The 18,198-nt window shown below is 36.2% G+C and overlaps 1 protein-coding gene across 1 annotated transcript in view; it reads right to left on the bottom strand.

The window, feature by feature from the left end:
• LOC113225192 (dynein heavy chain 6, axonemal-like) overlaps window positions 1–18,198 on the bottom strand; it is a 125,553-nt gene that overhangs the window by 16,878 nt on the left and 90,477 nt on the right. Inside the window, exons 16-18 of the mRNA XM_026456430.2 lie at window positions 17,535–17,663; window positions 12,399–12,512; window positions 10,654–10,797 (exon numbers count right to left, since the gene is read on the bottom strand). Coding sequence (XP_026312215.1) covers window positions 10,654–10,797; window positions 12,399–12,512; window positions 17,535–17,663 — 387 coding nt within the window. The remainder of the gene's footprint in view (window positions 1–10,653; window positions 10,798–12,398; window positions 12,513–17,534; window positions 17,664–18,198) is intronic.

The following is an 18,198-nucleotide window of genomic DNA, read 5'->3' as shown; positions in this document are numbered from 1 at the left end:
AGATACCTGACTTTGAACAAAAAATTAAGATGCATGTGAAAAGGCAAGAAAAACCACACATCTAAGAGGCAAAACAATAATCAGATCCAGAAATGACACATATGTTGGAAGTAGATAATTTAAAATAACTATGATACATTAAAGGTTCTAAAGGAAAAGTTAGATAACAAGCAAAATCAGTTGGGAAATGTCAACAGAGATGGAAAGTACAATTACAAATCGAACAAAAACGCTAGAAATAAAAAAAGAGATGAGATAAAAAATGCCTGTAAAGGGTTTAACATAGCCAAGGAATTAATGAACTTGAAGATAATATATAAGTATAAATTCCAGAAACTGACAGACAGAAAAAAGAGAGAAAAGAAAAAATAAAAACAAAACAGATCATCCAAGACCTGTGGGACAATGTCAAACAGCCTAAAGTACACATCATAGAAATCACAGAAGGAGAAGAGAGAGAGAAAACAGAGCAGAAGAAATGTTTGAAAAGTAACAGTTGCAAAATTTTTCAAAATTAAAAACAAACACCAAGTCACAGATCCAAGAAACTCAGAGAACATCAAGCAAAATAAATTTGAACAGTAAACAATAACACATGCACACCTAGGCATACTCTATTCCTAACTGCTGAGAATCAAGATGAAGAGAAAATCTTGAAGGTAGCCAGACCAAAAAAAAAAAAAAAAAAAAAAAAGACACATCATCGAACAATGAAAGTTTAAAACTACAGCAGACTGCTTGTCCAAAATCATGCAAGCAAGAAAAGAATACCTCCAAATTACTGAAGGAAAAACAGAAACAAAAACTGTTGACTCAGAATTATATACACAGTGAAAATATCATTCAAAACTTAAGGATAAAGACTTCCTCAAAATAAAAACCGAGGAAATTAATTGTTAGCATACATACTCGATAAGAAATATTAAAGGATATTCTTTAGGCAGAATGAGCATGTTATGAGTCAGAAACTTAGATCCGCACAAAGCAATGAAGAACACTGGAAATGGAATACTGGTAAAGTGAAATTCATTTTCTTTCTTATTTTTATTGCTCTAAAAGATAACTGTCTGGAGCAAAAATAGTAAAAATAAGTTATATTTATAGTATACGTAAATATAGACATAACATCATCAGCACAAAGAATGTATGGAGGAATTAATTGGGTGTGTACTATTATAAGGTCTTTACAGTACATGTGAAATAGTAAAATATTTGATTTGGGTTAATTATAAATCTATATTTTAAGCTTAGGATAACAATTTTAAACAATTTTATAAAAAATTTTGTCTAGAAATTATTGAAAAAGGGGTATGAATGATAATTTCAGTGAGAAGATAAAATGGAATAATAAAATATGCAATTAAATTAAAAGGTGCAAAAAGAGAAAAAAAGAAACAAAGAACAAATAGAATAAATAAAACAGCTAGCAAGATGGTGGATTTAATCCAACTATATAAATAATGACTTTAAATGTGAATGGACTACACACATCTGTTAAGGGACTAAGAATGTCAGACTGGATAAAAAAGTAGGAATCAATTCTATGCTATCCAAAAAAATATATTCTAAATATAAAAACACAGACAAGTTAAAAGTAAATGCAGAAAGCCATGTCACACAAACACTAAAAGAAAGCTGAACTAGCTATATTAATTTCGGACAATGTAAATGTTAGAACAAGGAATCTTATCAGAGATAAAGAGAGACAATTTATAAATGATGAAAGGGTCAATTCCTCAAAAAGAAGTAACTATACTAAATGTGCACACATACAACAACACAACATCAAAATAAATGAAGCACCACTATCTTGAGGTGGCAGTATCATCATAAAGTTATTCACTCATTCATTCAAACATTCATTTATATCAGAATGAATTCATGGATATTTATTTTATAACTTGGGTTATAATACAATACTACATTTTTTTCCCTCAAATTATTATGGCTTTGGCCATTAAAACTTCCTTGCCCTTTTGATATTCTCTCATCATTTTGTTTTTTGAGCCCTTTCTTACTTCCCAGTACCTCAAGATGCTCCAGGCTCATCTTGCATATTTCCTGACTCATCCATATACTCAGTCATTTCTACAAGCTTTCCTTATAGTATTATTATAGTAACAATATTATAGTATAATAATAATATAGTATAATAATATTATAGTATAATAATAATATAGTATTATTATTCCTCATAGTATTAAAAATGAAAATCTGGGCCAGGCAAGGTGGTTCACATCTGTAATCCCAGCACTTTGGGAGGCCGAGGCGGGTGGATCACAAGGTCAGGAGATCGAGACCATCCTGGCTAACACGGTGAAACCCCATCTCTACTAAAAATACAAAAAATTAGCCGGTCGTGGTGGTGGGCGCCTGTAGTCCCAGCTACTTGGGAGGCTGAGGCAGGAGAATGGCATGAATGCGGGAGGTGGAGCTTGCAGTGAGCAGAGATCGCACCGCCCCTGCACTTCAGCCTGGGCGATGGAGCAAGACTCCATCTCAAAAAAAAAAAAAAAAAAAAAAAAAGAAAAAAAAAGAAAAAAGAGAAAAGAAAAGAAAATCTGGATACAAATTACGCTCATCACTACTGGGATGTCCACGCTTTTGGGAGGTGGAACATAAATTTCCACCCCTTAAGTATGGCTGTGCATAGTAACTTCCCTTCAAAGAATACAGTATGGAAAGGGCAGTAGTAACTGTACAGTTAAGACAAATGCTACTTCAACCATGTGGTCAAGCTGAACACCATCAGTGAAAAGTCATGTTGACAGCATGTATTTTGGATATGAGGCGATGAAAATGATACTTTACCTGTCTTGTCTTCTTTGTAAGAATCTATAATTCCAGTGTAATTATGAGAAAAACAGTAGACAAATCCAAATTGAAGGATATTATACAAACTACTTGACTAGTACTTTTCAAAATGATCAAGGTCATGAAAAACAAGGACAGTCTGAGAAACTGTCACAGTCTAGTAGAGCCTAAGAAGACATGACAAGTGAATGTAATGTTTTGTTATAGATGAAATCTTGAGACAGAAAAAGAAAAGGATGTTAGGTAAAAACTAAGAAAACTCAGATAAAGCATGGACTTTAGTTAATAATAATGGATTGATATTGGTACATTAGTGGTGACCAGTGTATTATACTAATGTAACATGTTAATAAAAGAAACAGAATGTGGAGTATATGGGAACCCTTGGTATATTGTTATAACTTTTCTATGAATCTAAAACTATTCTAAAATAAAAGTATATTTAAAAAATAAATGCATAAACTGATAGAATGGAAAGGAGAATTACGTAAATCCACAATCACAGTTAGAGAGTTCAACACTCCTCTCTTGAGTCACTAACAGAACAAGCAGGCAGAAAATCAGCAAGGGTATAGATGACCTGAATACCACCACCAACCAAGTCTACCTAATTAACACTTGTAGAATGATCACTGAGCAACAGCGGAATGCACATTCTTCTCAATGCATATGGAAGATTCACCAAAATTGAGCGTATTCTGGGATATAAAACAAACCTTACAAAATTTAAAAGGACAGAAATCATAAAACTATGTTTTTGGACCATAAGAGAGTTTTATTGATATTGAGAAGCTAAATATAAAATACATATGGAAAGGCAAAGGAATTAGAATAGACAAAACAACTGTAAAAAGGAAGAACAAAATTGGAGGATTAAGACTACTCGATTTCAAGACTTACTAGCTATCATGATTAAGAAAGTGTGGTATTGATGTAAGAATAGGCTTATAGAACAATGAAACAGAACAGAGTCCAGAAATAGACTAAAAAATACAGTCAATTGACTTTTGGTAAAGGTGCAAAGGTGAGTCAATGGAGAAGAGTGTCGGGGGAGGATAGTCATTTTCAAATAATGACTGAAGAAAAAATAATAATTTCAAATACTGCTGCTGCATTAATTGGATATAATATGTACAAAAGTACACCATGATACCTCATATTTTATGAAAAAATTAACTCAAAATAGATCATATATCTAAACATAGAAAACAAAACCTTTAAACTTCTAACAGAAGAACACAGAGCAAACCTGTGTGACTTTAAGTTTCAAAAAACACATTTGGATACTATACTAAAAGCTTGATCCATGGAAGACAAATAGCATATGAGATGATGTTCAACATTATTAGTAATTAGAAAAATGCAAATTATGACTTTTTTAAATTAAAGTTCTAGGGTACATGTACACAACATGCAGGTTTGATACATAGGTATACATGTGCCATGTTGGTGTGCTGCACCCATCAACTCTTCTTTTACATTAGGTATTTCTCCTAATGCTATCCATCCCCTAGACCCCCACACTCTGACAGGACCCGGTGTGTGATGTTCCCTACCCTGTGTCCAAGTGTTCTCATTGTTCAATTCCCACCTATGAGTGAGAACATGTGGTATTTGGTTTTCTGTCTTTGTGATAGTTTGCTGAGAATGATGGTTTCCAGCTTCATCCATGTCCCTGCAAAGGACATGAATGCATCCTTTTTTATGGCTGCATAGTATTCCATGGTGTATATGTGCCACATTTTCTTAATCCAGTCTATCACTGATGGACATTTGGGTTTGTTCCAAGTCTTTGTTATTGTGAATAGTGCCTCAACAAACATACATGTGCAGGTATCTTTATAGTAGCATGATTTGTAATCCTTTGGATATATACCCAATAATGGGATTGCTGGGTCAAATGGTATTTCTAGTTCTAGATCCTTGAGGAATCGCCACACTGTCTTCCATGTCTTCCACAATGGTTGAACTAATTTACACTCTCACCAACAGTGTAAACGCGTTCCTATTTCTCCACATCTTCTCCAGCATCTGTTGTTTCCTGACTTTTTAATGATCGCCATTCTAACTGGCATGAGATGGTATCTCATTGTGGTTTTGATTTGTGTTTCTCTGATGACCAGTGATGATGAGCATTTTGTCATGTGTCTGTTGGCGGCATAAATGTCTTTTGAGAAGTGTTTGTTCATATCCTTTGCCCACTTTTTGATGGGGTTGGTTTTTTTCTTGTAAATTTGTTTAAATTCTTTGTAGATTCTGGATATTAGCCCTTTGTCAGATGGGTAGATTGCAAAAATTTTCTCTCATTCTGTAGGTTGCTTGTTCAGTCTGATGGTAGTTTCTTTTGCTGTGCAGAAGCTCCTTAGTTTAATTAGATCCTATTTGTCTGTTTTGGCTTTTGCTGCCTTTGCTTTTGGTGTTTTAGTCATGAAGTCCTTGCCCATGCCTATGTCCTGAATGGTATTTCCTAGGTTTTCTTCCAGGGTTTTTATTGTTTTAGGTCTAACACTTAAGTCTTTAATCTATCTTGAATTAATTTTTGTATGAGGTGTAAGGAAGTGATCCAGTTTCAGCTTTCTACATATGGCTAGCCAGTATTCCCAGCACCATTTATTAAATAGGGAATCCTTTCCCCATTTCTTGTTTTTGCCAGGTTTGTCAAAGATCAGATGGTTGTGGATGTGTGGTATTATTGCTGAGGGCTCTGTTCTGTTCCATTGGTCTGTATCTCTGTTTTGGTACCAGTACCATGCTGTTTTGGTTACTGTAGCCTTGTAGTATAGTTTGAAGTCAGGTAGCATGATGCCTCCAGCTTTGTTCTTTTTCCTTAGGATTGTCTTGGCAATGTGGGCTCTTTTTTGGTTCCATATGAACTTTAAAGTAGTTTTTCCCAATTCTGTTTATAGTATTCTCTGATGGTAGTTTGTATTTCTATGGGGTTGGTGGTGATATTCCCTTTATCATTTTTATTGTGTCTATGTGATTCTTTTCTTATTAGTCTTGCTAGCGGTCTATCAATTTTGTTGATCTTTTAAAAAAACCAGCTCCTGGATTCATTGATTTTTTGGAGGGTTTTTTGTGTCTCTATCTTCTTCAGTTCTGCTCTGATCTTAGCTATTTCTTGCCTTCTGCTAGCTTTTGAACGTGTTTGCTCTTGCTTCTCAAGTTCTTGTAACTGTGATGTTAGCGTGTCAATTTTAGATCTTTCCAGCTTTCTCTTGTGGGCATTTAGTGCTATAAATTTCCCTCTACACACTGCTTTAAATGTGTCCCAGAGATTCTGGTATGTTGTATCTTTGTTCTCATTGGTTTCAAAGAACATCTTTATTTCTGCTTTCATTTTGTTATGTACCCAGCAGTCATTCAGGAGCAGGTTGTTCAGTTTCCATGTAGTTGTGCAATTTCGAGTAGTTTCTTAATCCTGAGTTCTAATTTGATTGCACTGTAGTCTGAGAGACAGTTTGTTGTGATTTCTGCTCTTTTACATTTGCTGAGGAGTGCTTTACTTTCAATTATGTGGTCAATTTTAGAAGAAGTGCGATGTGGTGCTGAGAAAAATGTATATTCTGTTGATTCGGGGTGGAGAGTTCTGTAGAAGTCTATTAGGTCCACTTGGTGCAGAGCTGAGTTCAGGTCGTGGATGTCCTTGTTAACCTTCTGTCTTGTTGATCTGTCTAATATTGACAGCGGGGTGTTAAACCTCCCATTATTATTGTGTGGGAGTCTAAGTCTCTTTGTAGGTCTCTAAGGACTTGCTTTATGAATCTGGGTGCTCCTGTATTGGGTACATATATATTTATGATAGTTAGCTCTTCTTGTTAAATTGATCCGTTTACCATTATGTAATAGCCTTCTTTGTCTCTTTTGATCTTTGTTGGTTTAAAGTCTGTTTTATCAGAGACTGGGATGCAACCCCTGCTTTTTTTTTGTTTTCCATTTGCTTGGTAGATCTTCCTGCATCCCTTTATTTTGAGCCTATGTGTGTCTCTGCACATGAGATGGGTCTCCTGAATATAGCATACTGACATGTCTTGACTCTTTTGCCAGTGTGTGTCTTTTAACTGGGGCATTTAGCCCATTTACATTTAAGGTTAATGTTGTTATGTGTGAATTTGATCCTGTCATTATGATGTTGGTTGGTTATTTTCCCTGGGAACTGATGCATTTTCTTCATAGCATCACTGGTCTTTACAATTTGGCATGTTTCTGCAGTGGCTGGTACCAGTTGCTTCTTTCCATGTTCAGTGCTTCCTTCAGGAGCTCTTGTATGGCAGGCCTGGTGGTGACAAAATCTCTCAGCATTTGCTTGTCTGTAAAGGATTTTATTACTCCTTCACTTATGAAGCTTAGTTTCCCTGGATATGCAATTCTGGGTTGAAAATTTTTTTTAAGAATGTTGAATATTGGCCCCCACTCTCTTCTGGCTTGTAGGGTTTCTGCCAAGAGATCCGCTGTTAGTCTGATGGGCTTTGAGACTAAGTCTCGCTCTATGACCCATGCTGGAGTGCAGTGGCACGATCTCGGCTCACTGAAACCTCCACCTCCCAGGTTCAAGCTATTCTCCTGCCTCAGCCTCTGGAGTAGCCAGGACTACAAGGACACACCATCACGCCCAGCTAACTTTTGTATTTTTAGTAGAGACGGGGTTTCACCATGTTAGCCAGGATGGTCTTGATCTCTTGACCTTGTCATCCACCCTCCTCGGCCTCCCAAAGTGCTGGGATTACAGGCGTGAGCCACCGCGCCTGGCCAATTATGACCATTTTAAGATGCTTCCATCCATTGTTTAGAATGACTGAAATTAAAAAAACAAAACAAAACAGAAAGGTCCCTCACAATAACAAGGGCTAGTGATGATTAGGAGAAACTGGAATTCTCATAAATTGCTAGTGAAAAGCCAAAATGTTACGTTTGCTTGGAACACATTTTGGCAACTTCTTATAAAGTTAAACATACACTTACTATACAACCTAATAATCCTACTTCTAGTTATTTACCCGAGTTAATAGAAAACTCATGTTTACACAAAACAAAAAGCTGTACATGGAAGTTTATAGCAGCTTCATTAAAAATCACTACAAAATGAGACGGAACTCAGATATCTTTCACCAAGTGAATGGATAAAGGAACTATGGTACATCTACATAACAGAATACTAGAAAATAAAAATAAATGAACTGGCTGGGCACGGTGGCTCAGGCCTGTGATTCCAGCACTTTGGGGGAGCTGAAGCGGGAAGAATTGCTTGAGCCCAGGAATTCAAGACCAACCTGAGCAACACAGTGAGATCCTGTCTCATAGAAAGAAAGAAAGAGAAAAAGAAAGAGAGAAATGAACTATTGCTTCACATGACAACATGGAAGAATATTTTTTCTCTTAAAAAATTATAATTCACAGAATTATGCTACCATCACCTCTATCTAATTTTAGAACATGTCATCACCCCAAAATGAAACCCCATAGTCATTAGGTCCCATTAGTAGTCACTCCATTTCTTCCTCCCCACAGTGCCTGGTAACCATGAGTTCACTTTCTCATTATAGATTTCTTTATTCTGGACATTTCATATAAATGACATGCTATCTGGCCCTTTTTTGTGACTGGCTTCTCTTACTTTGCATCATGTTTTTAAATTTTTAATCTTATTTTTTGCAGACATGAGGCCCCACTATGTTGTACAGACTGGTCTCCAACTCCTGGGCTCAAGTGATCCTCCCTCCTTGGCCTCTCAAACTATTGGGATTACAGGCTTGAGTAATCTAGCATCCCAACCTAGCATCATGTTTTTAAGGTTCATCTATTCTGTTGCACATACTACTTAATTTCATTTTACTACTGAATAAAATTCCTTCATATAGCTATGCCACATTTTATTTCTCCAATTTATTAATTGATGGAAATTTGTTTGTTTCCCCACTTTTGGCTACTATGAACAATGCTGCTATGAACATTTGTATCAAAGCTTCTGTGTGAACACACGTTTTCAATTATCTTGGCCATATATCTAGGAGCAGAATCACTTGGTAATATGGTAGGTCTATATTTAACATCTTGAACAAACTGCCAGATAATTTTCCAAAGTGGCTGTACCACCTTACAATCCTACCAGCAACATGCGGAAGTTCTAACTTCTGCCTATTCCCTATAATAATACTTATTCCTATACCATCTGTCTCTTTGATCATAGCCATCCTAGTGTGTGTAAAGTGCTACCTCATTGTGGCTTTGTTTTGCATTTCCCTAATAACTAATGGTGTTCAGCATCTTTTCACGTGTCTTCTTTGGGGAAGTGTGTATTCAAATCTTTTGCCCATTTTAAAGGGTTATTTGTCTTTTTATTTGTAAGAGTATGTTATATATTTTGGGTACAACTACATAGAGGAATCTTAAATGCATTTTGCTGAGTGAATGAATCCAGACCCCAAAGGCTGCATGTTGTATTATTCCATTTATATAATATTCTGTAAAAGGCAAAACTATAGGGACAGAAAACAGATCAGCGGTTGTGCGGAATTGCGATAGAGGGAAAGGCTGACTACAAAGGGACAACACAAGCAAATTTTTAGGGTAATGAAATTGTTCTGTATGGTACTATTGTATTGGATACATTACCCATTTGTAAAAACCCAGAGAACTGTATGCCACAAAAAGTAACCTCTACTGTATTCAAGTTTAAAAGAATATAAACCAGGATTTCGAGGGAACCCAAGATGGAATGCAGACTGTAACAAATAAATTTGTTTACAATTGTATGATATAATCACACTAAAGGCAATAAAGAAGAAAGAAGCTGACTTAAACAACTTGGGAAAGTGTTTCGACTAGATATTGTAAGCTAAAGGGGAAAATATTATGCAAATAACACTCTTTTCAAGCTGGAAAATTGTCTTCTCATTGTGTCTGAAGCTTTGCTTACTTTTCTTCTCCACATTTTTTTTTTTTCAGTTCTTTATTTCATCTTAAAAAAAAAAAAAAAAAAAAAAAAACCCTAAAATTGTCCAGGCACAGTGGCTCACACCTGTAATCCCAGCACTTTGGGAGGCTGAGGCAGGTAGATCACATGAGGTCAGGATTTCAAGACCAGCCTGACCAACATAGCGAAACTCCGATTGTACTGAAAAAACACAAAAAATTAGCCCAGCGTGGTGAGTGCAGGTGCCTATAATCCCAGCTACTTGGGAGGCTGGGGCAGGAGAATCGCTTGAACCCAGGAGGCCAAGATTGCAGTGAGCTGAGATTGCACCGCTGCACTCCAGTCTGGGCAATAAGAGTGAACAAAAAACAAACAAACAAACAAACAAAACAACAACAACAAAACACCCTAAAATTGTTTAAAAAACTAAAATCATATCCTGTTTCTTAACCATTTTAAGCACTGGCTTAGCTGAGATGGTTTCAAAGATTCAGCCCTGTACACCTGCAGCCTGGCTTCCCAACTTTCTTCACATCATAGTACATCTGGAAAATGGCATAGTTGTGTGGTGCACTGATGCAAATGGACAAGGCCAACTGGACAAGTCTACCCCAGCCTCATCTGGCTCCCTAAGGGTTTGAGCATATCAGTATCTTAGCATAACTACAACCTATTCCTGCACTATTTCCGTTACCACTTGGGAAACACTCTGAACGCCCCTCCTAACCACAGTATTCAACTGTCCTTGGCCAAATGAAGACAGGATGCAGTCCATGCCACTACCAAAAAACGAATTTTGACTATTGTTTTTTCTGTCTGCAAAGCTGACTAACTTAATCAGGGAATAATTCCTGATATTGGTCTCATTAGCATCAATTAATAACCAATTGGCCTACAGTTTTTGAAATAACTTCTACCAACCTTACCTTCTCTTTCATTTTTTCCACCTTGTATTTGAGCTGGGGCACTACACTGTTGGGTGGCAAGCCTTTTTCCAGTTGAGTCACAAATTTAGCATATTTAGAAACTTGACCATTTAGGACTTCTGGATCCAGGCAATCAAATTTGGACTATGAAAAATTTAAAAACAAAGCAAAACAAGTTAAAACACAAAGTAAAAGTCAAGTTTGAAATACTAAAAAAACTTTTAAAAGTTAATCCAAATCTACACTATGCTTTTGGAAATGGCTTTACTTATTAAATTGCTAATAATATTATATATCCAGCATCACCTGTTTATTCCTTTCATGTTCTTGCCTTCTACATCATCAAACGTAGTATTGGAATCTCCTTAATTTATTTCTGAGGGTCAATATGCATAAACTCCTCGAAGGAGACAAACAGCTATTATTTTACTCTTGCTAACCAGAAATTTCTCACCTAGTAGTCTTCTATTATTTGATTATATACCTGTTTAACATAAATACTTTAAATTCATAAATTATTCATAAAATTATAGATCTACATACTTATATATAGATCTATAATTGTTTTTCTCAGTTATGTAAACATATAAGTATACACATATATTGACATGTCAGATAGCCACACATATATACTGATGGCAGTAGAAAATTTGTAAACCTTCATTTTTCTTTTATTCTAAATCCATCATTTTCCTTCTGCTCCCTAATGGGTTTTCTTGTGCATTTCCTAGGGTGAATGCATCCTATGTTGGAAGCCACTGCTCTAATCCACGGTGGTAATTAGAAAATTCTTTTTAAGCTGCGTCTTCTCAAGAATATTTTTTTACTTCTGAGATAAGTGATAAATGAGTTAAAGGAGTTATAACTGGTGTTATAGCATATATTTGTTTTTTATTTTCTATTTTCTCCACCAAAGGTAAGTTCTATGTTTGAACTTTGTTCTTCTTATTCTCCACTTGTACTCCCAGCACCTAGAACATTACATTACCTGGAACATATTTCCTATGCTACTGTTTTTTAACCAAGGCATGTGTCTTCTAATTGTAGGCACCAGCACGGGTAGGATGAATAAGAAGTGTAAAACAATATTTGTGAGGTTGACAGTATTTCTAACATGTCCATACCACACTTGAAAGTATAGGTGGCCATCTATTTTGCCTCGTAGAGAGTTGACCCTTGTTAACGATTGAATATAGGGCAGATCCTAGAAACAAAACTCTCTGATGGCTGTTGATATTTGGCTCCTTAATTTAAAAAGTTTACTATTGAGCTCTTAAAGGAAGATCCTAGATTTTATCAGTCTATCCTATTACAGTGAACAAAATGGCTTCCTTTTTCAAAGGCCAACAAAAGTAGAAACCTAAAGTGTGTAGATCACAAATAAAATCCTACAATCCTCAAGAACACTGAAGTGTATGATGACAACATTGTGTTTAGAAACCACAAAGTGATTAAATATCACACAGCATTGTCCATTGATGCTTCCATTATGTAGCCTTCTAATATGCAGGACCTGAGAAGCCTGGCTTACAAGAATACTTTCTTCTCTGTAGCATACAGTGACATAAGGACCTTTGTGCTTTTCTCTGGAAAGCTTATAAAAATTCTCAGAAAATGATACTATTGCATATTTTACTGACATTAAGAAAACCACCAGATTGTTAAAAGTTATAATTCAAATTATTAGAATTTTAAGATTAATTCATACAAAAATAATTTAAGAACTGAAGGCTTTTTTTCCCTACCTTTAACCACTCTTGTTGGAGTTTATCCCATTCAGAGAAAGAATCCCAGAGCAATTGTTTGAGCTTCAGTTCAGCACTGACTTCTTCCAAAGCTTCAAACTTGGACACTTCTACCTTTAAATATGTAGTACACAAAATGCGCAATTTAGTTTTCAGATATAATGAGCATATGCTATTCTCCTATTAGTAATTTTTGGTACAGTGATTGCTTGGCAGAATGTGCATCCTAAACCGATTAAGAAAAGGAGCACTAGAAACAAATGAAGAAAAAAAGAAAACTTCACAAAACCCCACATATATTAGAATTTCCATTACAGTAACAAAATATAACTCCTGGTATTTCCTTAGAACTTAAATATTCTCCAAAGACATAAATATTAGAAGAGTAACACAGGCATTCTTCTTTGAGTTGGATTATACATGCACATATATGTTAGGCCTTCTAGGGAAAGCAGATGAGTCTTTAGAGGCACTGATTTATATTGGGCTTCTGTACTTAAATGGCAGAAGAAGATGATGACTGTGCGGTAGCTGGTGGGGAAGATGGTGAAGTTTAAGACGGAGAGGACAGCATGGTTTCTGACTCTTTTCGAAACACGGACTTTATATGAACCCCATGGAGAGGAAGGGTGTAAGAAAATCTGAAGAAGGTATTTTCATGAGAAGTGTTTTAAGATTGCCTTGGCTCAACGCTGGGGAAACTTTCAGGGAGTTAGTTGGTTACACAGAAATTCTTGGACTTTGACATTAGGAATTTAGTCTTGTCTTCCATTAAGAGTTGCAAATGATTTCCTGCAACCTAGATTAGTTGGGCTTTCACGCCTATTCTCCAAATAATTGAAAGCCACAGAAGGAAGGCTAGATCAGAGGCAATCAGGAAGGAATCAGTCATGAAGTCACAGACAGGGAAGATGGAAGGAGGAAGACACACTTTCATTTCAGGTTCTGTGATTTTTAAAAATTAATTTTTTAACTTTTCATTTTATTGTTGTAAAAACCACATTAATGAGATCTATTCTTTTAATAAATTTTTAAGTGTAAAGTACAGTAATGCTAACTATAACAATGTTAACAATGTTATTTAATGTACTTTTTCTAATAGTTTTTCACATTGCATAACTGAAACTTTATACATCTAGAACAACTCCTTATTTCCCCCTCCTCCTAGCCTCTGGAAACCACCGTTCCACTTTCTGCATATATGAGTTTGACTACTTTAGATATCTCATATAAATGAGATCATGCAGTATTTGTCCTTTTGTAGCTGGCTTATTTCACTAAGCATAATGTCCTCTAGGTTCATCCATGCTGTGGCATAGCAGGATTTTCTTCTTTTGTGAGGCTGAGTAAAATTCTATGTTATGTAGATACCATTTTCTTTATCCATTCATCTGCTGATGGACATTTTAAGTTGTTTCCATATCTTGGCTATTGAGAACAATGCTGCAATGAACATGGGAGTACAAATATATCTTTAAGAGCCCGATTCAATTATTTGGGATATATGCTCATAAATGGGATCATTGGGTCATTTTAAATTTTTTTAATTTTTGAGGAACCACCATGCTGTTTTCCATAGTGTTCGCACCATTCTACATTCTCATCTACAGTGTAAAGGATTCCAATTTCCACACATCCTTGCCAATATTTATCATTCATTTTATTTTTGTAATGGCCAAAGATCATCAGTAATGGCCAAAATCATCAGTAATTCCCTGATGATTACTGATGTTGATCATTTGTATGTCTTCTTTAGAGAAATGTTCATTCAAGTCCTTTGTCCATTTTAAAAACGGTTTATTTATTTATTTATTTATTTTGGCTATTGTGTTGTAGGAGTTCCTTATATATAAGGAGTTTAGATAATAACCTCTTATCAAGTATATAATTTACACATTTTTTCCCTCATTCTGTATGTTGCCTTTTTACTCTGTTGATTGTTCCCTTTGCTTTGCAGAAGCTGTTTAGTTTGATGCAGTTCCACTTGTCTATTTCTGTTTTTGTTGCATTGGTTTTTGGTGTCACATCCAAGAAATCATAGCCAAGGCCAAAGTCATGAAGATTTATCCTACATTTTCCTCTAGGAATTTTATAGTTTTAGGTCTTTTAAGTCTTTAACCCATTTGTTTTGAATTGATTTTTGTGTAAGGGTTCAGCTTCATTCTTTTGCACGTGAATATCCAGTTCCTTAACACCATTTGTTGAAGAGACTATCCTTTCCCTGTTGTGAATTTTTGGCACCTTTGCCAAAGACGAGTTGACCATATTTGTTGATTTATTTTGGGGCTTTCCATTCTGTTTCATTGGTCTATATGTCTGAATGTATGCTAGTACCACACTATTTTAATTACTATAGCTTTGTAATATGTTTTTAGATTAGGAAGTGTGAAGCCTCTAGCTTTTTTCTTGTTTCTCAAGATTGCATTGGGTACTCAAGGTCCTCTGTGGTTCCCTATAAATTTTAGAATTTGTTTTCAATATTTCTTTAAAAATGTCACTGGGAATTTGATAAAGATTGCATTGAATGTATAGGTCACTTTGGGTAGTACAGGTATTTTAACAATATTAAGTGGTCTAATCAATGAACATGGGATATCTTTTGATTTATTTGTGTATTATTTCATTTCTTTCATCAGTTTTTTAGTTTTCAGTGTGTGAGTCTTTCACCTCCTAGGTTAAGTTTGTTTCTACTTTATTATTATTATTTTTGATTCTGTTGTAAATGGCATGCTACTTTTTATGCTACTGCAAATTGTTTTCTTTATCTTTTGGATTGTTTGTTGTTAGTATAAAATGCAACTAATTCATGTAAGTTGATTTTGTATTCTGCAACTTTACTGAGTTTATTTATTAGTTTTAATTTTTTTCCCCCTGGAGTTTTAGGGTTTTCTACACATAAGATACCTAGAATATGCTGGATCCTGTCACTACTCCAAGACAGGTGATATAGAAGTTTGTCCCTTGAGCAGTCCCCTGATAATGTATCACATTGGGCAGCCACTTCAAATCTTTCCCTGTCCAGATAGAAGCTGAGATTTGGGAATTCTTGCTTGCTTACTCTGCACTGAGTCAGGGGTCGGGGGAGGGGTGTTAATGGCTAGTGAGTGCAAACTGGTCGAAACTGTTGCTTTTGTTCTCAGTGGTTCCAACCTGGGGCCTTTCCTGTCCATAATCAAATTCAGGCAAGAGAGAAACCAGTCTCTCAGGCAGACTCCTAAAGTGTCAGAATGCCGTATATTCCATCCAGTCTATCTTTCCCTCCCTCACCAGGGAGAGGCTGAGAACTTCCTCCTAACTGTGTAGCACTGTGCTGGGGGCAGGAATCACAGTGAAAGGGTGTTACAAATTATTCTACTGCTTCAATCAGCTGATTTTATACTTGCCCAGGGTGCAAGAGACTCTCAACTTGCCTTCGTATTTCTGACAAAGTAAGTTGGTTCAGGGGTTGTTGAGTCAGTGTGTCCAAGGGAAAAAGGAGGGGCTGGGGCTTCATACTCTGCTGTCTTGCTGACAGGACCAATGATATTCTTTCGTACTCAAGGAGTGCTCACATGTGAGTTGTAGCTTTTTTTTTCTTTGAAATGGAGCCTTGCTCACACTGTCACCCAGGTTGGAGTGCAGTGGTGCGATCTCGGCTCACTGCAACCTCCGCCTCCTGGGTTCAAGTGATTCTCCTGCCTCAGCCTCCCAAGTAGCTGGGATTACAGGCATCTGCCACCACGCCTAGCTAATTTTTCGCATTTTTAGTAGAGATGGGGTTTCATCATGTTGGCCAGGCTGGTCTCGAACTCCTGACCTTGTGATTTGCCAGGCTTGGCCTCCCAAAGTGCTGGGATTACAGGTGTGAGCCACCGTGCCCAGCCAAGTTGTAGCTTTTTATCAAGTAGTATTTCCTCCATACCTTGCTCCTTACTACATACCTTCCTGTCTTGTAGGTCAGTTAACTCAACTGGGAACAACTTTGAACTCTAGTTCCTTCACACAAATCTGCCTCAAGTATCACCAGCCTTATTGGCTGGTATCAAGTTCATAATTTTCAGATTTCTCTACCAATCCCTGGACCCTGGAGTGGACAGCATGTCAGATCACTTTCTGATCATCCATCTGGGGCTCTGCAAAGACAGGTGCATTCCCCTCTGAGGTCCAAGCATGTTCCTCCAATATTTTTGGGGAGACCAATGGCATCTTCCTTATCGCTAGGGGCTCCCTGGTTTTGTCCAATAGGAATATTTTCTTTTCTATTCTGTTTTCTTGTTGTTGGTCTCTCTAAAAGCTATTGAAAGCACCTGCATCTCTTGACCCTTCCTCTTCATGTTTTTTGAGAGACTTCTTTTAGCCTTTCAAATATACCTTTTTTTATTTCTATTTTTTTATTTTTTGAGACAGGGTCTCACTCTGTCACCCAGGCTGGAATGTAGTGTCACGATCTTGGCTCACTGCAACCTTCGCCTCCTGGGCTCAAGTGATCCCCCCCGTTTAGCCTCCCAAGTACCTGGGACTACAGGTGTGTGACACCATGCTTGGGTAATTTTTGTATTTTTAGTAGAGATGTGGTTTCACTATGTTGGTCAGGCTGGTCTCGAACTCCTGAGCTTAAGTAATCCAACCACCTCAGCCTCCCAAAGTGCTGGGATTACAGGCATAAGCCACTGCTCCTGGTCCTCAAATCTACCCTTTTACAACCATTTATCCCTGGCTTAGCTGGGGATGTCATTTTTATCAAATTGGCACATAAAACCAGTGTAAATCAGGCAATATTAATGGAATCATAACATACATATGAATGTAAAGGAAGCCTGAATGTTACTTAAGAAAGGATAGTGTGGTTTTAATTGACCACATTTAAAAATCCACTTACATTTTAACATAGAAAGTACAGTTCCTTGTCTGAAAGTTTTGCATAATTCGCAATTATTTTAATAAGAAAGATACTTGGTATCTCATGTGTATTAGTCTTTAAACACTTCAAAGGCAGGGAACATATCATATTTTGTATTTGAGACTATTTGTAACATGCTGACTAGCACATAGTTGTCCAAATATTGAATGTTTACAGTTACATTATTGAAGTCCTTGTGCATATATGCCATTTCTATACACACATTTCTAAGACAGATAGTGTAAAACTGTCATCACCTTAAATTTCTTCTGATAGGACTTATACTGAAATGCACGTTTCTGAAGATCAGCCAGAACAGATTGCAGATTATTCAATATGAGCCTTATTTTGTCTTGGTCGGCAGAGATATCTAGAATCTGCGGATCCTGTAAATTTAAGACAGTTTTTGGTTAGCCATTCCTGCTTTTTGATAAAGACTAATTAAATTAAATGAATTAATAAACATTTTTAAAAAGATTCCTTTAATTCTCTTTTCTGTTTGATTTTTAGAAATGATGTTTAAAATTGTTGCTTTCCTGAATTTTAAACCAATGCATAGACATTATAAAAGGTACACATTTGTATAAAGTATCATGGAGATAAAATTGTTTTAAAACATTACCTAATATATTCTTCCCCATCTGCTTTCATTTCCTACACTTCTTCAACCAACATGACCTCAGATAAGGAGAGGTGAATGCAACAGGAAAGAGAAGGAAGGGGATATGATATAAGGTAAATTTCCACTATACAATAAAGGAATGGAAAGGCCTTTGTATTCTAAGATGATAGAAGAGAGAAAATGAAAAACATAAATGGCAAGACATATGTTTTATGCCTGTCCTGTTAGGATTGAAACCCCAGTGAATGGGAATGGAATAGTTCAGGAGCAAAGCAGAAGCATGTAACTAGGTTTAGGAT

Source organism: Piliocolobus tephrosceles, chromosome 15 (assembly GCF_002776525.5).
Source record: "Piliocolobus tephrosceles isolate RC106 chromosome 15, ASM277652v3, whole genome shotgun sequence".
NCBI classification, from domain to species: Eukaryota; Metazoa; Chordata; class Mammalia; order Primates; family Cercopithecidae; genus Piliocolobus; species Piliocolobus tephrosceles.
Note: the sequence above shows the minus strand (reverse complement) of the source record. Positions and strands in the feature narration are given on the sequence as shown.